This window comes from Atractosteus spatula, chromosome 2, assembly GCF_055471065.1.
Source record: "Atractosteus spatula isolate fAtrSpa1 chromosome 2, fAtrSpa1.hap1, whole genome shotgun sequence".
Classification (NCBI taxonomy): domain Eukaryota; kingdom Metazoa; phylum Chordata; class Actinopteri; order Semionotiformes; family Lepisosteidae; genus Atractosteus; species Atractosteus spatula.
The window spans coordinates 22997175-23020368 of record NC_142707.1 but is presented as its reverse complement, the minus strand read 5'-3'; the positions used below and the strand labels follow the sequence as shown (position 1 = coordinate 23020368).

Sequence of the window (23194 nt, the reverse complement as noted above, 5' to 3'; positions counted from 1 at the left end):
ATAAAACTGAGAAAGAAATGGCAGGAGATTCATTAGGCAGTTTTGTAATTGGGTTGTTCAGCTTCTTAACTCAAATATGGAATAATTTGATATAACAGAGGCAGTATAATACTGTAATAAAAGCTGTCTTTTCCTTTACACAATGAAGTGTGAAAAATTCGTAGGGAATTTCAACTTCCAAGTGGAGATCCATTTAAAAAAGGAAAATACTTTAATTCCTTGACTTTTGTGTATTACGTAATTGCACTCCAGATACAGTTTTGTTCTACAGTATGTTCAAATTACTATACTGTTCCACATATGAAGCTGTTTTCAACAACATGAACAAGCTCAGAAAACACATTCTTAATAAGCAGCATCTAAGTAGTTTCAACTAAATTTACAACCGACTCACCTGCACCAAAGTATTTTTTGTTGTAGCCTGGGGCTTGTTGTCTCAGCTGGATTTAAATGGTTTCACTACTACGGTTTTGAGGGTATGCAGAATAAAGATGGTACCAGAAATACCACAACACATGGATCTGACCCTGTGGTACTTACAGTGATTTCCTTGCTAACCAATTGCATAATTATTCTGGGACAGTGTGCAAGCAACATGATTACCCAAATCATTCATCTCATTTCACACTGAACCACAAATCAGCTACCTCTAATAAGAAACATAATGACAGGATTTGCACACACATGCTTGCAGTGAACAATAACTAGGGCAATGATGAATTCACTATATTGCTACTTTCACTGCCATTATTTACACCATTACTATTACAATAAATTCAATATTATATAGAAACTATATGAAATACATGGGAATATTGTAGAAAAATATTAAGATCTTAAGTGTAGTGAGAGTAGTAAATGACTATAAATACGTATTATGTTTTTATTTGGTTGACACTTTTATGTACTCATTTATAAAGCTGGGCATTTTAATATCATGCCTGTGCTGATCAAAGATCTACTAGTATTTCCTTCATACACTTTTTTATTTTTGGAGAAATATGAGCAGATCTGAAACAAGAAAGTGAGTTCAGATGTAATATACAGCTGAGTTGTCTTCTTAAACAGGACACATCTACATACAGTAGTAGGTCCATTTAGTCCTTAGCATCTGAAACATGAACCTGGGAACAAATGACGAAAAGTGTACTTTCAGCTCATTCCAAGTTCATTTTATTTGCAGAACTCTGGGGAAAATAATGTAATTTTCGGCCACAAGATCCGAGAAGTAAATAATGGAATGCATCTAACCATTTTGCTCTATTTATGTTGTCTTCCCCTAATTATAAATGGAAAAAAAGGCTGACACAGACTCCTAAGATATTTGAAATAAAGAAAAAAACACTGTGAGTGATAGTGATACAGTAAACCCAGTCAACAATACTAATGCAAAGCCTTATTAAGGATCAAGCATTAAACTTAATCATTCAGCACAAGTAAGATCCATTATTAAGAACAAAATAATAACATTAAATAATAATACAAATAATAATTTGAAAATATTCATTACTATTATCATAAGCATTAAAAAAGTGAAATAGTCCAGAGTATTATATTGTATCATATGGTTTTAATTAATGGGTTTGAGATACAACTGGCAATCCTATGCAACGAATACATTAAAATATGGAAGAACGAACTCAGATTTGAGCAAGCTCTAAACTTGCTGAACCTGAACACAATGCAAATGTGTAATTCAGCCATGGAGTAATTAACTTCTAAAGTTCCTTTCTTTTTTAAAGTATAATCTTGGAAAGACTTACAATAATCAACTCAAGAAAAGTTTATTCTTTTTAGTATCTGATTCCAGACCTAATTTAAGCAATGCACCAAATGGTTTGCAGTAAATCTCAATATGTACCATCCTACTTAGCAAAAAAAAAGTTATGCACAGACATGCGGGCTCCTTTGTGATAGACTGTCAGACGTTGCTTTCTAAATACTGCATTTAAAATCATTCCATTGCTCAAGTTACATGAGGGACTGGAGAAAATACACAAATGAGATTCATCATGGAATGAATAGGGCTGAATTCTCTATTTTTTCAAGGTATTGATGAACAACATTTTTATTGTGGGCAAATAATATGCCCTGTTAAACTTAGGAGTGATTCTTTGCCAAAGCTTCTGCATGAATCACACTGATGTCCTGTGTGCTGACTGTACTGATTGATTGTGGCACATAAAATTACCTTGGCTGGTTCCAAATTCATTATTTTGCCTACATCATTCAAAAGATTGACTAAATGGTGAAATGTACAGTAATTCACAAGAAAAACAGAGTACGCAAATAAATGCTTACACAAAAGTATCTATAACAATAACAGATCAAGAATTTGGATTGGATACATTACCTATTTTAAATAAATACACATATAATCCCATAAATGAGTATTAGTATCCTACAACTGCCTTACTGTTAATGGTGTATACATAATGTGCATTTGGTCATTCAAAATCTGCTTTGTAATTTGCTGTATCTTTACTACTGAATGACTGATGATGAATTAGTGTTAAACAGCAACAGATCAGATAAACATTATTATGATAAGGCAGAACACAAATGACTCAAGTGCACATGCAGGAATACTTTCATTTTCTGCAAAAAAAGAAAAAAGGGAGCACTAACAAAATGGAAAGAACAGTTGCAACCTGTTCTTCGGCTGAAAATACCTATGGTTTTTAAACATACTAAGTGAAGAAGGTCTGAATTTGGTTAACTACTGTGAAGCCCATTACCTGGGTTATTGAATGAAGATTCAGCACAGGCCAAAATATTAGATGCAAGAGGTTAATTAAGGATGTGGTACTGTATTTAAATAAAAAACTGATGCTGGTCAATCAGGGAACCTTCTACTGGGCTGAAATATTTATGGTGCAGTTAAGTATAATTTTGTAAATTTTACTTATACATTTTACCTTCTTCTTGAGGGTCCTTTAACACTTCATGTAAAAACAACCTTTCTCATATGCAGTGAAAGGTTCACACAGAATAGAGTAAAGGTGCTTAGAATTACAACAGCTTTTATTAAGGTAAGTCAAATTAAAGCTGCCACGTCCACCACAAACTATATTCATATGGCTATATAATAAACAAAAATATTCGAAAATACAACATACAGTACATCGAAATACCTGCTTCAAGTAGGTCTTCGTCATCAACAGATTTAACAATTTTGGATTTGTAGTCTCGGAAAATCATGTATTTCAGCAACCTCCGGATTTTTTTCTGTGAAAGAAAGCATGATTCTAACTAATACATCAGCAATCCTGCACTGCTGAGTGCAACCGAAGTGAGTGAAATTATTGTTCTTTTTAACTCTTGCATTAAACCAAAAAGGAAACCTTTTGCATGCTTTAGTTGAAAAAGCAGAGCACTGGTAAGCATGAGCACTCTAAGGAAAAAAGATGGAGATGTGGAAACCCACAAGGGTAAAATTTGACTATTTTTAATCTAATTTATAGTGCTCAAACTAACATTTGTAATAATAATTCTGAATTAAAAGAACATTAATGAAAAAGTAATTTATTTCAATCTTAAACTTGCATTGGTTATTTGAAACCATAATTTTGATTTAAAACATTTGATATATTCCTAATTATACTGTAGTGCAGGAAATTCAGCACTTTTATGGTAGTACTGATTTTTTAAATTTGAGGCAGCCTCTTTTTATTTTGCTTAAAATAAATTTCCTGTTACATTTTTTAAATAAGACTGACTACTGCAGCTTTAAAAAAAGATTAAAGTAAAAAAAATCAAAACATGTCATTATCTAAAGAATATGAAGTGAGAAAAGGATAAATAAACGTATGGTGTCACTGACTAAAATATAACTGTTTGGAAAAAAAATAAAAGATACCAACTACTTACCTTCAGACAAAACTGATAAGTCTATTTTGTTCTAGCCTTAAGAATGCTTTTAGCTAATATAATAAAATAACATAGGGTTATATAAAGTTTTGCAAACTTACCAACAAATAATTAAAACAAAAGTCTAATTACTAGAAATGTACAGTATATGACTGTCTAGAAAAATTAGAGAAGTAAATTTTCAAAAGAGTATTTTCTTGTGTTATTCATTATTTTTAATATTAATGGCATATAAACATAAACCCATTCATATATCCACATTTTAATGTTACTGGATTTTTCCGAGACCCTGTAAAATACAGTGTGTGATATCGGATTCCTTGGTTAAAAATAAATAACCTTTAAATATAAGTGTTGATGCAGTTGAAACCATCGTAAGACAGAAACTACCCGCTTTCTAACTAGTTTCAGTGTTTTCGCTTTTTGGTTCTCATGCCCAATTTAGAAAGCATAAAACATGAGATTGTGTAGGTGGTTTTCTACCTTGTCTTTCCTCATAAGAAACAGGATGTCTTCAGCTGATATGACTCTCGCCCCTCTCAGAAACGACACCTCAGCTGCCTGCTGTAGCTGGAAGAGCAAAAAAAAATCAGGTCGGGCTTTTTCCAAATGACCTTATATTTAATTTTTTTCTACATTAAAAAAACTATAGACATCATTCTAACTTAAAAATATAGTCTCAAAAATATTTCTATCATTACAATATTACAGGCCACACAGTTTTTTCATCTGTTTTCAAGTGGTTTGCTTGTATGATAGCAACACCAAAATATCAAAAACATATCTTCATTTTGATATGAACAAATTGAATGTTAAAAATTATTTGTAATGTCATTAGATAAGTTTCTATTTTGTCCCTTTCCTTTTATGCGCAGGATACTTTTTTGTGTGAGGAGAGTGTAATGACCGACACAATGTACTGTAGCTTGCACTTTGAACAGAATTTATACTAAAAACACACATCAATTAAGATTGATGATTGACCACTTCATAGACTGCAAATACAATAATACTGTATGCTTTCTTTTTGCACGGGAATTTAGAAAATTGTGCCTAAACATTTAGAAACACAAAAAGGCACCTGAAAATCATTTAATGAAATTCAATATGTAATACTAATAAGAACCTTGGTTTCGCTCAGTATCACTAGATGAATAACCATACTATTAATTTTAGCTCCCATGCTGGTACAACATGAACTAGTTCTATTCAGATTTTTTTTATTTTTTTTTATCAACAACAACAGTAGCTGGTTTTAATATCCCAAAGAAAAAGAGTTTGACTTTTCTTCTTGGCTACTGCTCAGTGGGCATGAGATCTAGTCCATAAATCATTATATTGGACTAGAGTCATATTTTTTCCATGCTGACTGCACACACCCAAGAACTATTAACTGTTTCTGATAATGCAGCATAGCACTACAGTACTCAGATCATGGATAAAAGCAAAATTATTGAGTGCTTCAAACATGCAGTGTGAATTACAGATGTTGGTGATGACTGACTGAGTACAAGGAAGGAGCTGAGTAAGTGAATCTGTGTTTATGATAGCCAGATCTAGACTATCACAAAGATTCCTTGTCAATGTCTAGGTCATGGAATCCATTTTTCTACTGTGAGGGGAGGAGACCACACTGTCATTACACAGCAGACTTAACTCCAGGATTGCTATTTGCATTTCATTAAATAAAAATGACTTAATTCATCTCTTAATTTTGGATTATGTTACTGCAGAAAAAGGAGGATGTTGCAATCATATGGAAACAATCTTTGAAACCTCCAGTAAAGAGAGGAAAAAAAACCTACATGAAGAATGCCCTTTAAGTTAAGCGCTGTAATTTCTTTTTATTGCTTAAGAGCCAAAACACCTCATTAATCAATGTCACCTTTCTCACAAAATGATAGCTGTCCACATGTAAATCAGTAAAGAAAACGTATGCCGAAGAATTAAGCAAGCCTCTCTCCATGAAACGTTTTGCAGTTTCAACTGATATTTTTAACTGACTGGCTTCTAGAAAAAACAAATGTATTTTTTATTTGGACATAACTGGCAGCTGAACCAAAAATAGTTTAAAAAATGTAGAGACGTCTGCTGTAGTACAAAACTGCTCTCCCAGTAACAAAGAATTACTGTTACTGGAGTAAAACCAAGAAAAAAAATGAAGAAGGTGTATCTGAGGACAAATGAATTTTCTCTTCTAATTCTAAAAACTTCATCCACTCTTAGAAAACAAGGTTTTAACCGGCTGAAATCCCAGTATATTGTGATCTTAGGAATTTGGTAATGTTAGATGTAATGTTTGGTAATGTTTTTTTAAATTCCTGTTTAAGATACCAATTTGAAAAAGAAATGAGTACACACAGAGGTACTGTATACACTGCAATCAATTATCTTTGTTGTGTACAGCAAAAGAAAGGTTTTCACAAATGAGAAAGCAATTCTGAATCTTGTTCATTAGCCTCAATAATCAGGTAGCTTTAAAATGAATACATTAGGAGACTGTATTATTATGGTTTACTTTAATAAGGGTTTAAAGTTTAAAATGGGTAATTGTTCAAATAAACATAAAAATTACCAAAGAACTGAAGATCATGCATCACCAACAAAACATTTTCCAGCTTTACGTACCGTATACCAAATACTCAAACAATACTGCTTTATTTAGTTTGAGGTTGAGTATAATTCACTTTAAAAACTGTATTTCCCAGAAGAAAGTGTATCAGTTAGGGTAGTTAGCCATTCAAAGCTCTGTGGCAGGAACCAAAACACAGCCTATATGACAAAGACAAGGAGAAAGAGTGAATATGTGTGAATGAATGATAGAAGAGAGGGAGACAGGGATGGAAAGAGACACAAAGGGTGAGTTGAAGCAGACTAAGACATTTGGAACATTAAATATACAAAAAAAAACATTTAAAAGAAGACTTCTGACTTTTCAAAACAACATCTGCAGAGTGGGTGACAAGGCCCTTATGAATTGAAAAAAAAGAAATAGCCTAGCGGGAAAAGCAGGCTAGAAATAGACCTTAGACTGGCAGTGGAAAAATACAGGTATTTCACTAATCAGTGTTTTTCTTTGAAATTGTATTTATTTGTTTGACCAGACTGATAGCAATATGAGTTCTATGCCATTATTTTTTTTTTTAAACACTGTGTAGTTTTAAGAACTTTTTTTTTCGGTTTTTAGTGCGAATACAGCCATAAAATTGATTTAAAAATAAAAACTGTTTTACAAAAAGAGCCAACAGAGATAAATATTCATACACCCTAATTGTCAGTCCTTCCTACATATCCCTCATATTTTTCAGCTATTCACAGAAAGACACACAAACAGGTTCCTTCTCAGGGAAGAAGACACAGGTGTAGCTGTGTAAAAGTTAAGGACTACAGTTTTCCCATTGATATGTTGCCACAGCTTCCTCTAAAACATAAATACATCATCTTTTGGGCTTGGCCATTTCCCAATGTGGACGTACTTCAGCAGTGTTTAGCACACCGTTTAAAAGGTAATTAATCTCTTATTTGATAAAACATTATTTCAGAAAACTTTAAATATACACTTTTTATGCTTCATAAATTTTATTTTTTTACTGCTCTGAAGGAGATGGTTGTGGGAAGAGACAGACTGAGAAAGTTTAACTTTCCTATCCTCTGTGTTCCTAGTAAGCTTCCCATAATGTTTACAATGGTAAGGAAAGGTGATATTTATATATTTCAGTGGTTTCCTCTTGTACTTTCTTGTCTATTTTAATGCACACTAAAGCACAGAAAATGGGTTTATGAGTAAAAACCTTGCAAGCTGCATGTCTTGAGAAAGTAAGAAATACGTCTCCTATTGTTTCTTACTCAGCGAACATATCCTGCTTATATTTTCATTATTAATACATACAACCACCTTTTGTTACACTTTATCTATTGATGGATCACATACCACACCTTGTATAACGTATTAGACAACCCTTATGTTTTAGGAGAACAAGGAAATAATATTCATTGCCTTCAAGAGAACTATTTTTGACTTATATTAAATGTAAACAAATGTTTACATTAAAAGTTTTTTAATGTAAAAAAATAAAAATAAAAATTTGATTTCCTTCAGGGGATACTGTCAACATGTTGCACTTCTAATCCTACTCAGGTCATGAGTCAATTTAGTTTGTAGTTACAAAGATGACTTTAAATTCAAATTATCCATAAATGTTCATTTGGACATAAGTCAGAAGACTGGGGGACGCCAGTTAGAAAGTTTAATGTGGTTTCTTGTAAACTAGACCCTGCTCGCATTAGGCATGGAGCATTATTCTATTATTAATTTATTTGGCATGATGCCTTCATCCAGAGCAATTTAGATTTGTACCCATTTGTACAGCTAGAAGTTCTGTATATCTTAGTGCAGTATCTTGCTCCAAGGTACTGTATGTGGCAGTAGTGTGGCAAGTAGTGGCTTGTAACTGGAAGGTTGTGGATTGAAATCCCTGATGGGAAACGGTTGTTACACATATCAGCACAGATGCTGTTGTCAAATGTACCTTGAGCAAAGTACTTCACTCAGATTGCTCAAGAATTTTAAGTAGACTTCCAACCTTCATAAATGAAAAAAAAATGTAAGCCATTTTGGATAAACGAGTCAGCTAAATACATTAATAACAACAGAACAACACTGTCCCACCAGAGGTATGAACCTATAACATTCTACTCTTGATGTCAGAGCATGGAACGAGTACCAAAAAAGTACCACATAATAATAATTACATTATAGTACGTTTGAGATCTCCTTCAGCTACCAGTGATGTAACCCCCCAAACAGACTACATTGTCTCCAGTACCAATCTTTTTAGCAGGGGAAGTGGAAGTGAAAATTCTCTAATTGAAAAGCATCACTAGCTCTACTACTTAGGAAGACCAGTCTAGCTGTTTTTTTAAAGATGTTTTAAATGGTAATCTTCACAGATTTCCTTAAAAAAATGAAATCACAGAAAATAAAGTCAGACATCTGATCATTTATTTGTTGCATTATTCTCATTCCTCCCCTCCTTTTTTCCAGTGTTGGATACATATACCAGAGAACATACAAATCAGAAGAGGCCATTTAGTCCATCTTGCTGATTGGGCAGTTAATACTGTAGCTAAGTGAAGTGAAGTATCTCATCCATCCATTTCTTGAAGGAAGTCAAGTTGTTGGCTTCAATGTATCCATTTTAAAAAGCTTTCCAGAAGTGAATGTGCCAGCATTCTAGTGGAATAATTCTGAAATACAAGTGTACTTCTAGAGTGTCACAGTAAATGTATTTGTAGTAAGTAACTTCTAGTGTGTCATGGACTTTCCAGAAATGTCTGCTTCAAGACACAGTGCCCAAGTGTGCCGTTGAGTGGCTGTAGTCAACCAGAGTTATCTTTTGGTCTTTTGATTCTTCTGCAGCTCCTGGGTCCAGGAGCTTTCACTGACATCAGGGAGTCCAGACAGCACTAACTCTCCTGTATGCCACTTTTGAACTCAAGGTGTCAGAAAGATGAATGGCTGAAGCAGGCAGAGTGTGGTCACAGGTTCTCTTTTGTTTCAGGAGTTAAAATAGATTTGTAACAAATGGTGATTTTTGTCTGGGTTGGTATGAAATAGATAATAGTTGTGTTCCATTTGTTTTAAAAAAAGTGCATCTTCTATCTAGATGCAAGCCAGCAATCACTATGACATGGCAATAATCTTTCTTGGATGAGATGCTCAGTACCCCAGGTTGCATACTTTTCTGTTTTCTTTGAGTATATTTATGTATCTGGATTTTTTTCTGATAAATCTTTACAATATGGAGACACTGTAATTATGAGTAACAATTCAAATGCCTATATTTATGTGGTGAGTCTGCCATGCAGTAGGTGTATTTTTGTATGGAATTACAGTGGTGCAGAGCAAGGCATGTACTGTAGCAAGTGTTTAATAAGAAATCCTGTATTTAATAAAAGCACATTGAGTGCTGGAATGCTTTCAATCCCGGAAGCTTTAAGTCTTGGCTGTGACTTTTATCTGCCTCTCACATCATTTATGACACAAGATCTTCCTGATTAAACTAACGAGCATAAACCATTTTGATGTTAGCCTGCAAACCGTGAAATAAATTGCATGACAAATGTAATGTGCCAAAAGTCTGTTACATTTCATTAGCTGTGTAACGTTTAGGAACATGCAGGAAATATACCTCTCAAAGTACCTCCAACACACAGCACATATGACAAAAATATGTTAATGTTAACTGTAAGTGGAACCACCCAACATAAGGTACAGAAATCTCAGCCAGTATCTCTAATAGCAAAAAAAAAGATTAACTCTAAGACAGTGTGCATTTTGCAACACTCATGATTCAATGTTGAGCTAACATTTTTCCCTGTTCACATTTTTTTTATGAAGGGCTATTTGATTTAGTATTATGCAAGTCAGAAAGAAATATTTGAAAACCTTTAACCTTTTATCATTTTTGAGTATAGTCTATTGAATCTATGCTATGGTAATCTTCCAAGCACAGCTATTCAGGGTATTAAATACTCCCTTGCAGTCCCATACATGAAGGAGCATTACTAAATTTCAGAATAGTGTATATTTAATTTATTGTATATTTCTTTTTCCATTTAACTATCATGTATTTCTTTCCAGAAGGCGTTTCCATATTAACTCAAAGTATTTTAGAAACTGTCCATTTCAAATATTTACATTTTTTAATGTATAATTTCAAAAGTATTTTCTAATATTTATCATCTATATTTAAAAAAAAAATCAAAGCATGTTTTAAAAATATAGCTCTCCTCCATGTGGGCTGACTCAAAAATATGTTGAGGGGAAAAAATGAAAGAAAAAAAAGCAGTCCTTTCAGCACTTTGGCTGTAATTCAGCTCACTCATCTGTGAGACATACCAGCAGAGGATGGAGAAGACTCACCGGCTACAGTGTGGGTGTTCTCTTTGGGTTGGCTGTGATGAAAACTGACAGGACCCAGAGAAAGCAGGCTTACTGTCTCTGTCCCTCACACACTCTTGGCTCCACTACGCTTTAAGCTACTAACTCAAATACTGTACACTGAGTCCCATCTTTCAGTTCTATTACAGTACATTGTCTGCCTATCGTTTAGTGAGAAGACAAAAATGTAAATTCTTCACAAAAGAGAAAAGCCTTGAAGCCCAATCATGCTGCTGTTTAAGATAGGTAAGCAGAAAAGGCAAGTTAACCAGGGACTTTATGGCCATTTAATAACAATCATAAAGAGTGTGTGGTCTCTCACTTGGGCTTCAGAAAAAACCTGATAATCTGTGAGTCTTTTGCTATCGTTTCACATTATACACCGCTTATAGATAAAAAGCAAATAAGCAAAGAAAGAAAATCCACATAGTTTATTCAAAACTGAATTTGCTGATGCCCTGTGGAAGGACAGCATGACAATGTGGTTAGATATCATAGGTCAAATCTAATTAGAATTGATGAAGCCATAAAGATAGAATTGAGAGTGATTTCAGAAAGTATGAAACACGGCTACATCAGTAAGATTATTACATATATTTAAAATTAATATATAATAGCTGTTGATGGCATGGTTGGTCAGTGGTTAGCAGTAATGGCAATAGCAGTAATGGGGCCCTGGGTTTAATTCCTTAGATGCTATTTATGTGGAGTTTGGATGTTTGCCCCGTGTTGGCGTGAGTTTCCTCAAGGTGCTGCAGTTTTCTCCTACACTCCAAAGACGTACTGGTAGGTGAATTGGCTTTTGCAGTTGTGAGTGTGTGCATGTTTGTGTTTGTGCCTATGAAATGGACGGGTGTCCCATCCAGGATGTACCCTGCCTTGTGCCCGTTGGTTGCAGGGATAGGCTCCAGCTCCCTTACAACCCTGAACTGGATCAGGTGGTTACAAAATGGATGGATAAAATAGCTGTCATAATATGACAAGACTATGTATATCCACATCTTTAGATGCCTAACAAAATATTTTTCAGGTGGGCAGCTGCGTCAGCATGCGTAGGCTGCAAAGGAACAATAGGAAAGTTTTCTTTCTTCTCTTTTCAGCATGGAATAAACCTATTACTTGTTCCTTTGCAAAATATTTTTCAGCCATTTTTGGACATCCCATAAATGTATGGATCAAACTTGCAGTGTACTCAGAGATGACTGCATTAAAGCAAATGTACTCTTCAGCATGGCCTTTTATAGCTGTCATGTCGTTATTTTATTTTGCTTTTTGCATTTTTTTTTGCTGCAGTGCCTAAATCTCTAAAACTAAGCCAATTAAAAAAAAATGAATTTTAGTGAAAAATCATGTCTGAGTGTTGTATACAAAACGCCAATACTTAAAACAGTGAAGAATAGTTAACAGTGCAAGTTGTTTGAACATACTGTACCAAAGGAAATGCTACTAAAGCCAAAACAGATTTTTAACAATATTCAGCATGTGACAAATTTGCCATTTAAAAGCAGTCAGGGGAAGGCAGAAAATAAAATGAAATCTGAAAATCTGATTTTCAGATCAAAGATTTCTGATTTAGAAACACCATGGTCACAGAATCAGCTGTGAAATACCAGCAAAATACAGTATGTTATCAAAAGGAAAAGTTCTGTTTTTTCTTATTCGGGGAAAAAAAACAAGAAAGGTGGAGAGATATTTCTGATTCAGTTATGAGGATTTTATTAGAATGACTAAATAAACATAAAAAATACATAAAAACTAAAATAACCTGTGGAAAATATGGTTCCAATTAATGAAACTCCTTAATCTACACCATTCTGCTGAAATATAACAAGGTATCGCTTTAATTCCACCATAAAGTGACTTTACTTGATTTTAGATCTGTTTTATATCATAATAATTTAAATAATTGCACTAATGTGCCACGAGAATTGAAGTAATCTAAAATTATCCAAAACTGGAGAATGTTACTCAAGTTTTCCTTTTTTTCCGTATGTGACTGGCCCATCCGCTGAGAACAGTGAAATCAGTGTGGGCTGTTTCCAGTAGCAGGAGTCTGTTGACTGTCTGTTGCTTCTGCATGAAGGACTGTTTTCCAATTCTGGGATGCCTTAGCTATCGAGCTTTAGGCTACTTTGGCAACTGTGTATTTTATGAAAGCTCCTACATTTTGAAGTTGTCAGTTCAGTGTACAAAACAGACTGTGACAGTGAGTGCAGACAGTGGGAGGAATGGGGCACACACCAGCAGGCCCGTGGTTTCAAAATCCCGCAGACTTGAGACCAAAGTCATTATGACCATTCATGTTCTGGGTGTCTTCTTTTCAGGCAAAAGCCACGTTTGTGGTCTTAACTTTTCTCTTCCCTTACCCCCCGTCTTTTTTTTTTGCATTCTCAAGCACTTTTCTGTTTACCAACAGTGTATTACTGGAAGATTATGGTTACTGCCGATGGACAACCACAGAAAGTAAATGGAGGCAATTATTCACAGCCATGTGGGGTCATGAAATGTCACAGAAATAAGGAGACAACTCTTAGTTACTAATAATTAGGTCATATTAACAATGCTTAGCCTTGTGTCATTCTGGCAGTACACAGCACCAACTGATCTACTTTAAACGTTTAAATATAATAAAGATTTGATGCATACCAGGAATTGGAAAAGTTTTACCAGGAAAATATTTCAAGATATTCAGATCTCTCAGGAAAAACACAGTACATTATTTGTGTATTTATATCATGGATGTTGCAACACATTTTGTAATAAATAGCCAGAGACACAGGTAGACATACAAGATTCTAAGGAGCTAAGGACTCCTCTCTTCTTACAACATACAGCAAATTGTAAATTATTTTATTTAAAATCATTTACAATTTATGTTGTGTAAATTTTTACAATAAAAAAAAGACATAAGCCTGATCAAGAAAGTAATATAGGTGCATTTTTATAAAGGAAGACAGTCTTTTGTAATTTTATAGAAAAACAAATTATAGAACATATAATCTGCACATTTTCTTTCTACATTGATAACAAACCTCCCATTCTAACAGCATATTTGCTCCAATTTATGCAGTCAGTTGCTTTCTGCATATACTGTAACACAAAGCCTGCACTACAGGATAAGCAGCAGATCAGTTCTAAATGTCTGCTAAGTTCAAAAATAGAGAAATTTTACACTGTTTGTGACAAAACCAGAAATGGTATAATCTTTATGTTTAAAAGAATGAAATGAGGAACAAACATAAACAAAAATGTCAGAAATATTATTTTCTCTGGATGTAAAATGGTGAACCATTGCTAGCTATTACCATGAAAACTTAAATTCATTAGCCGCTGATTAAAATTTTGCAATTAAGTCAATATCATTGTAATGAATCTCTTTGTGATCAATATCCTCTGTAGGGATAAGACCTACAAACCTAGCAAAAAAGGATTTATTGTACACTGAAACCCCAGAGATTGAGCTGGTGGGAAAGGACATTATGTGAAATAGTCTGTCAAATATGACAGGTTTCTACCAATAAACAGTATTATACTGCTCATTTTTAGTTTAACACTGAAATGTGTTTAAAATAAATCCTGTCAACAAGAAAAGCCTTAATAACAAACAAGCACCTGCCAACTGTATCCTGTGTTGAGACAAAATGAAGGAACACGGTGTTTTGTTAGAGCTGTAATTTGAAAACCACAACAATATAATCAGTGCTTCACAAAAAATTCCAGTTTTCTGCTACTAGAGGCACAGACCATTAATACAGTATAACAACATGACATAAGAAACAGACAGATGTCTATATTGAAGGAAGAGCACCAGCCCTTGATCCCAATTAATGTGTAATTTTTAATTACAAAGCATTTCCCAATGACCTCCATTTCAGTGGGCTGTTTCGCTTCACATTAGTACATGTAGAAAAGATTGCTTTCAAGCAAAATAAGGGCAGTGAAGAAAAATAAACAAGCCTGCTGAACATAATTTCCTCCTTATTGCTACTGCAAAGTTATGAAATAAAATCCATTATTTAATTACACTGGAGAAGGCAACAGGAAGACAAGGGAGTGTTCCAGTCACAACCTCCCTGTAAAGATCAATTACATGACTTCCTTTGGAAGGAAAAAAAAAATCATGTATAAATAGACCTGAATATTCCGAGTGCTCAGTTAGCCAGTGAACTTTTGTTTTAAAGCCCATTGCTATTGTTCACTTATTCCTATTGTCCCCTTTATCTGTCATGTCTTACGCTACTTTTTTAAAGATCATTATACACAATTCTTAATAGTTTGGCTTAATTATTGTTGACCAGCACAGCTCCCTCTGAAATAGTCTTATTATAGGCTCCAGATACACTGGCCCACTATCTTAAGTCATGGAATACTCTTTAGTGACTCAACTAGTAAAGCGCTGTAGCTGTCACTGAATCATGTGGGTGCTGTTATTAGCTGATCACTGGAGTTCTCCAAGCAGCAGCACACAATCGACAGAGCACTGTCAGGGGTAGGGTTGGGATTAGTCAGGCAGGGTCCTCTAGACAGTGCAACAGTGAGTCTTTTTGGCCACCAAACGAACAGGGAAAAGGCTGACCTAACATTCAGTAGAGCATTCAAGTAAAAAAAAAAGACTGCTTATTCTGATGGGTTTTTTAAATTGGCCACCTATTCCTATTCTATTCTGGTATTTTCAACAGAGATGTTTATTTTATATTACCATTGCCTTTCTGATGCTTAATATAAGATCCAGCTTTTGGAGGAGCGTATGCTTTAATCGACTCGATTAAAACTCAGAGCAAACGATCTTTTAATAAAATAAACTTGCCTTCACAAATCCTTTCTATTTTTTTTTAAATTCAATGTTGAAGCAACAATATATTTTTATACAGGTCGGGATACTTTCATAAGCGCAGTTTATATTAAGAGTTCTACAACTTCCCATACTTGACGTTCCCATACTTCAAGGTTTTAAAACCTCAAAACAATTTTAAATACTAACAGGATGTGAAAATATAAGAGAATATTCACAAGGCACTGTGGGAGGAAACAAACAACTTTATCTGAATGACTATCAAAGTGAAAAATTAAAATAAAAAAACATTTTATTGCACTTTGTTTTACAAATAAAGCAGCAGTGAAGAAGTACTAACATTTGAAAAGTATTATTCCCAGAATATACACTATTTTATTTCCATACTGTAGGTTTGTGTATGTAAATATGATGGTTGAGTGCTGCCAAGCTTTCAATATAGTAATCCAGCTTAAGAAAAATTGTCAAAAGCTAAAATTAGATCTTCTGAGCTTTGCTACTTTTATTCAGCCCTCAATGTCATATTGTCCTATGTCTGTCCCAACCATGTAAACACAATAAATGCTGTAATATTAAAATTTGATACTGAAATCTCATCATAATAGAAAAATAAAACTTGAATGACATGCATTATTTTATTTCATTCTCTGCCGAAATAAAATAAACATTTTTACTGCCAAAAAAAATCTGGACTAGTTTTTGATAACATGTTGTGATCACCACCATTTACACTACTGCATATGAGAGCTCATGTATCAATGACACTAAATATAATAAGTAGCAAGGAAGCACTAAAAAAGGCCATAAGAGAGCCAACACCTTTTGTACAGTTAGGCACCAGATATTTATTTAACAGACGAGTACCACAAGTGGATACACCCGTCACATTGACAAAGTGACTCATTTCTAAGAACATAAAGGATTACCTCAGAAGATGAACTGCAGTATTTGCCAACACTCAGTTAGAGAAGGAGAAGTATCTTCAGAAAAAAGTGCTAACACTTGAGCTATTCTTTATAGTGAACTATTATACATGAGTCTGCAATTCCCTTTCAATGTCAATGCTTAGTTACAATAATTTGTGTGCACAAGATATACTGTATAAAAGTGGACCAGTACCAAGCCTCCTCACTTTAACGAAGTAAACTATTAAGTACAATAACTGTCCAGTGTCTATTACTAATGTATAGCTAAAAATAATCCTTGTCGTCTATTTCAATTTAACTTCAAAGGTTCTTGGAGACTGAGTCACGAGAGTGTCCCAGAGAAGAAGGCACTCGGGATATCTCGGGAACGAAAGCAGCACAGATGCTACTTTCCAAGGCACAAACCAGAACAAACAAATGTGGTGGGTTTCATTGTTTGTGCTGTATGTAGGGTGGCCAGCTTCAAGGAGCTCAGCGAAAAGCTGGAAACTGTCAAGACTTTAGGTCAATTCTCGTACACAGCATACTGTCTCTGCCCAAACAGGGATGGGAAATTAAGGCTCAGTTAGGTTATGAGTGTAAGGCCAAGACACAGAATGTGTGGTTCCCCTAGAGCGATCCTTCTAGAGAGAAAACAAGGCTGACACCAGCAACATCTACCAACCCAGAAAAAGAGGTGACAACCAAGTAAAGTACCAGTGGAGTATTTTGTTGGCAGGCTAACAGTCCTGGGGAGCACCTGCAAACTAAGAGATGGTGTAAGATACAAGAAAAGAGCAAATGGTGAAAGAGAGCGCAAGAAAAGAGCAATGGTGGTGACCCCAAGGTTAGACAGAGGCAACAAAGAGGTGATTTCATTACATGGCCAGGCCTCGGTTAGGGAAGAGGGCAATACTGCTTTCTCCATTTCAGAGAGATCGAAAAGTGGGAGAATCCCTTGGAAGGAAGAACTAATACAAGAATAGGGATCCATAAGTGAAAAGAAATATCTACTGTCAGCTAGGTGATACGAGGTGGTTTGCTTAAAGAAAGGCTGTCTGGGAGACAGCAACCCATTAGAGTTGACAAGGGATAGTATGAGTTCCACACTGGAAAGGATTGAAGCACGTGTGTGATTCCTTTAGATCCGCTAGTCCTCAAAAAGGAATAAGAGGCAGACCTGTGACCTCTGAGGAGGTTAGAAGAGAGCTGGATAGAGGAAGCGTAACCGGTGGAGAGAAAATGAACAAAAGGTAAGGCATCCAGCTCTGGAGGTGAGTTAATAATGTATCTATATCACACTAAGGTGGGACAATGAGGTTCGGTTTCACTGCCTCCTGGTGAACTATTGAGGTCCCCAGAGCTGTAGATACAAGTCTAATGTGCGGTCACCTAAAACATCAAAGGAGATGCTACATGGGAATCCAATGACACCACTAAGATAGTAAGCTGTGATTAAAAAAGAGCAAAAACAATATAAAGTTCATGTATAATGCTCAAATATCTTTCTTCATTATAACATGCTGTTATAAACTGCATACATTATAGGAGAGTGGGCAATGAAATCTTTTAGGCAGTGAAATCCTGAAGATACGGTTAGTGTTCTTTGACTGGCAACACTTATTCACAGCATAATTATAATGTATTACTACAAATAATAATCATCACGATCTTCGTACATTGCCTTTAATGTCAACGCAAGCACTAGGCATAAATTAAAATAAAAATAAAAAACACGTAAACTAGACTGCAAAAAGCATAAAAATAAGAAAGCAATAAAAATACAATTAAAAATTTTAATCATTTGACAAAATTAATTCAATAAAAAGTCTATTTGTTCTATGTGCTTGTAAATCTCAGATGAAAGGAAGTAAAGAATTGCACAGTCTCAGGGCAGTGCAATAAAAGTCTTTCTGTGTATCAACATTGGAATAAACAGCTAGCTTGCATTAGCTGATCTTTGTGCGTGTTCAGGCTGATGCTGTATATGATAAGCATTTCAGTTAAATAATCAGGGGCCAGTTAATCTACACTTTAAGGAAACGTAAGAAAAAAAATAAATTATTTTTCTATACCATACATGCAAACACTAGTGCCTGTTGAAACACTCTATTGCAAATAATATTGTGTAGAAGTATTGTTTCAACCTAAGGTTTATCATGTTTTGCCAGGTGCGCGAACACATACATATAAATTCCAAATTTAGTCTCTTTGGAAAACATGTTCAGTATAAACATGAAATACAAACGTCTCTTGAAATAGTTCTGTCCATCTTGTATGGTCTAAAAAATGACAATGCTTTTGCTGATCCTTGATTCCATCCATTTTGTCAAAGTTCAATTTCTTAAAGGTCTAATGTATTTTACCATGTGCTTTTCTGTGGTCCATTTATGTTCTTTTTAACATTCAGGTCTGTCAAGAGAAACATCAATGCCTTCTAAAAGTATTCATACCCTTATGCAATTATCAGATTTGATTGATTTGATTTGATTTGAGGACTACAGTTATGACACTTTGGAGCAGAAAATAATGTTATATACAGAAACTACTCCACACAAAGTATAAAACAAAGAAATGAACGGATAATTAATATGAAAGAAAAATGGAAAAGTTGTGATTGAATAAGTATTTAAACCCTTTTAGCGTGGCGATCCTAGAGTAATTTAGGTGCACACAATGACATAAAAGAGCCGCACAATATTTGTAAAAAGGATATACTGTAACTGTCTGTGTAAGGTTTCTCAGAGAGAGAGTTTTGAATTTTAATCAAACATTAAACCATGAAGACCTAGGCTCTCAAAACATCTCAGGGACAGAACTGTATAAAGGTATGGATCAGGAGAAATCTAAAATATTTCAAAGACCCTTAACAACTCTTTGACTATGGCAAAGTCAATCATTAAGAAGTGAAAGGCAGTCAGACACAGCCTAGATCAGGCTGTTCATCCAAACTGAGCAGCCAGGCAAGTAGGAAACATGAGGCCACAGAGCTCAGTGTCTGAAGTGGGAGAAAATGTCCATGGGTGAACCATATCCCAGTCACTCCATCAAGGGGGCTTCTATCAATTGAAAAAAAAAAACACATCTTTAATCAAGAATGGTGTTTGCATCACTGCACCTAAGTAATACTGCAAACATGTGGCAAAGGGTTTTGTGGTCAGACTAGACAAAATTGGAACTTTTTGGTCAAGATGCAAAGTGTTAACTTTGCAACGGGTGCGAAGTCAATATTGTTCATCAGTCCAGAAACTGGCAAAAATTCACTTTTAAGAGGACAATGATAAAAAGCACAAAGCCAAAGCCACACTGGAGGGTCTTAAGAATAAGAAAGTGTAAGAAAGTGAGTGTCCTTGACTTGGCCCAGTCAAAGTCCAGACTTGTATTCATTTGGGGATCAGTGGAAATGAAAATCCCCAAGCAAATTGAGAGAGCCTGAGCAAATTGCACCAGGTCAGCGTGTGAAGTTGGTGTAATAGCTGCCAAAGGTGCTTTTCTCACAGGTCTAAATGCATATGCAATCAACATAAAATTAATGGTAATTTCTGTGAAATAAATAACTTCAGGGGAAATACACTGAGATGAACACCAACTATTATTTTTTACTAACTCAAATAATAACAACATTAAGAACATTATTTCCATCAAATACAAAATTTGAAGCATGATTTGATTGAAAAATGCCCTTCCTAAATTGTTTTAGGATGTAGTAAAAATACAACATCATACATCATACAGATGTCTGATACACAGAAATCATCGAGTCACAAACCTGTTGTAGGTCACTAATTAATTCATAAAAAAGACTGCAGCGATTGAGCATATACAGATACCGATATTTATATTTCTATAATATATAATTCCATAATTAATTGAGTACATTATTTATCACTGGGATTATTAAATTCTGATTAAAATCAAGAGAAGGTGAAAATATAATGAAACACAACTTCCACCTATCGATATTGTTTAATTAGTTGTTTTTTAAAAGAAAACGTAAGTTATGTAATTTATTCAACTAGAGTTTCTTCAAGATCATTAAGAAAATATTTGAAAAAAACAAATACATTTTCAATACAGAAATGTGCAGATTTACTTCACTGCAAATATGACAACTATAGATGATGGGCTGTGTTGAAGGTGATTAGACTGAAGGCGTAATTACACTGGGCTTTATATTAAACAAACTTCCTGACAAAATAAGCTAGAAACATTCAAGGAACAGGTAAAGGTTTATTCCACACTGAAAGAAAAATAAACCTTTACCTGTTCCTTTGCAGCCTATGCATGCTGATGCAGCTACCTTCTTGAACTTAGACACATTAAATAGAATAGAATAGAAGTTATCTTACACAGAACAAAGGAGTTTTTCCATAACTTCTCTACAGGTTTAGAAGTTCAGATTAAAAGCATATTATGTTATTGTCTCTCGAGTGATCTTGTTTTTACTTTTCCAAAAAAGCTTTTGCAGTTTTACAATGTTTTTCTTTTCCTTTTAAATATTTTGGATCAAAATATATTCTTGGTTGAATTAAATGATTGACGTATTGGTTCTGTAAATCAGAAATTACAGAAATGATCCGTGATCACCTGACCTGCATCACAATATAAGCAATACATATTCTGAATATTAAGCTTAATTATTGAAAATACAGAATTTATCATTAAAAAAATAAAAACCCATGTTAAGTGAAAGCTGACGTGAAATGAAAGTTGGGTATTCAATTTTATTATAAGGTATTTGTCTAACATTGCAGGAATGAAATGTACCTAAAATGGAAATTATCAGGAACAATTGCATTCCAATCACAATGTGTTTAGTGCTAAAAGTGCCAGTTGAGGCAGACTTTGCTCCATTTAAGAGATTGTCAGCTTGTAAACATATCTTTAACTGAGCAAAAACATTTTCTTAAAATACTTTTGAAAACATAACATGTTTTTGTGTTGATCTTTTTTAGGAATGTTTGGCAAAGAGCATTATCAATGTTTTTAAAAACACAGAGACCCTGAGCTCTATCCTGTTGTGTAAAGTCGGCAAGTGCCTTCTCGTTTGTTTTAATATCATTCTAAAATTAGAGAACTAATAGCATGGTAGAAGAACAATATTATTGTACCCTTGGAATGCCAGAACATGGTGGCATTCCAGCAGGGCTTCACTATGATTCTTAATAGGGGTTATGTTGCAAAATCCAACAACCAAAAAAATGACACGCTAGAGAATGAAAACACCCACTAGTTTCTCCAATCATTCATAAAGACCCACTTTAAGTTCAAATGTAAAATTATGCTAATAAATGATGAGTGCTAGACAAAAAAATAATCATTTTAATATTCTTTCTTCGAGAATGAGTTCAAAGGACATTCATTCATCCATTTATCCATTTTCAAACTGCATCATGCAATTCAGGGTGACGGGGGGCCGGAGCCCATCCCTGCAAACAATGACCGCCGGTCCATCACAGGGCACAAACATGCACCAGGGCCCAGATTCCCAGAAGCCTTCCAGTATGTTTACAGACTGTGGGACCAAACCAGAGCAACCGGAGGAAACCTACGCCAAAAGGGGAGAACGTACAAACTCCATGTAGGCAGCACCACAGGAACTGAACCCAGGGCCTCAGTTCTGAGAAGCAGCGATGCTTACAACTGCCTCCTTCAAAAGACGTTCTATAGGATTAAATAAACCACTTCACTATGAAACCCTTAGTTTGATTAATGTGATCATGCTTTAATGATACTCAACCTTGCCATCCATTTGCCCCTATAAGATACTTAATTACTTTTCTAAAGTATTCACCCATTTTTAACTAGCAGGGAAATGCGATTCTGCCCATGAGAACACACTAAAAATGAAAAAAAACTCAGTTGTCTAAAAGGACCTTGAAACAAACACCCTGTGCAGACAGACAGTGATGGCATGGGATCAGCATAATTAGGGAGAAAGAAATCTAATGACACAGCCAGAGAAGTGTTGTCACATGCAATAAGTTTCCATCTATGGTCATGCTGGCATCTAAAAGATATGTCTGTTTTTCAAGAAAGCTTCAGGATCTGTCCTGACCTATCCACCTTATGACCATGACGTCTACACATAATTACTTGTGGCCAATTATGAAGCATGTTCTGTTCTTATATCCTCAGGTGTTGAACAGCACCACTGAAATTATTGCACCAGCAGGTAAGTGAAAAGAAATGCAGGATCCTCCTTCCAAAATACAGTATAGAGGTATAAATACATTATTGAGACATCCAAGATTTTAGGCACTTTTTGAAAGACACTGCTTAGGATGTTTTCCCAAATGGTAAGAAATGGAAAATAAAAGTATGGAATTGAGCACTACTTGTTTAATCTCTTCCCCTGTAATTAAAATGATTCAATATTTTATATATGACTTGGCTTGTCCTCTTCGTGAAGTAAAATATGAGACCCTTTGGTTTTAAAGTAGTTTAAAACTACTCTACTTTTAATGTAAGATGTAAGCTACACTAATGTGTGAAAAGTCCTGTATTGAGTTGTTTCTACAGACTCACAAACCTGTTAGATATACTGTACAGTATATGCTAGCACGGGACTCTAGTGTGGGAGAGCTCTACAATCCAGGAGTCATTAATTTGAATCTGTGGCATGTCACTATCTGACAGTGACCCCAACTGTCAGGGCTTAGTATTGGGAATATTTGGTCAGGT

The 23194-nt window shown here is 34.7% G+C and overlaps 1 protein-coding gene across 5 annotated transcripts in view; it reads right to left on the bottom strand.

Annotated features, from left to right (window-relative positions):
* The window catches only part of supt3h (SPT3 homolog, SAGA and STAGA complex component), a 234686-nt gene that overhangs the window by 81419 nt on the left and 130073 nt on the right, over positions 1 to 23194 (bottom strand). For all 5 annotated transcript variants that reach the window (XM_088935110.1, XM_088935085.1, XM_088935102.1 and 2 more), the window contains 2 exons: positions 4354 to 4440; positions 3135 to 3228 (listed from right to left, as the gene is read on the bottom strand). In XM_088935110.1, coding sequence (XP_088791236.1) covers positions 3135 to 3228; positions 4354 to 4440 — 181 coding nt within the window. The remainder of the gene's footprint in view (positions 1 to 3134; positions 3229 to 4353; positions 4441 to 23194) is intronic.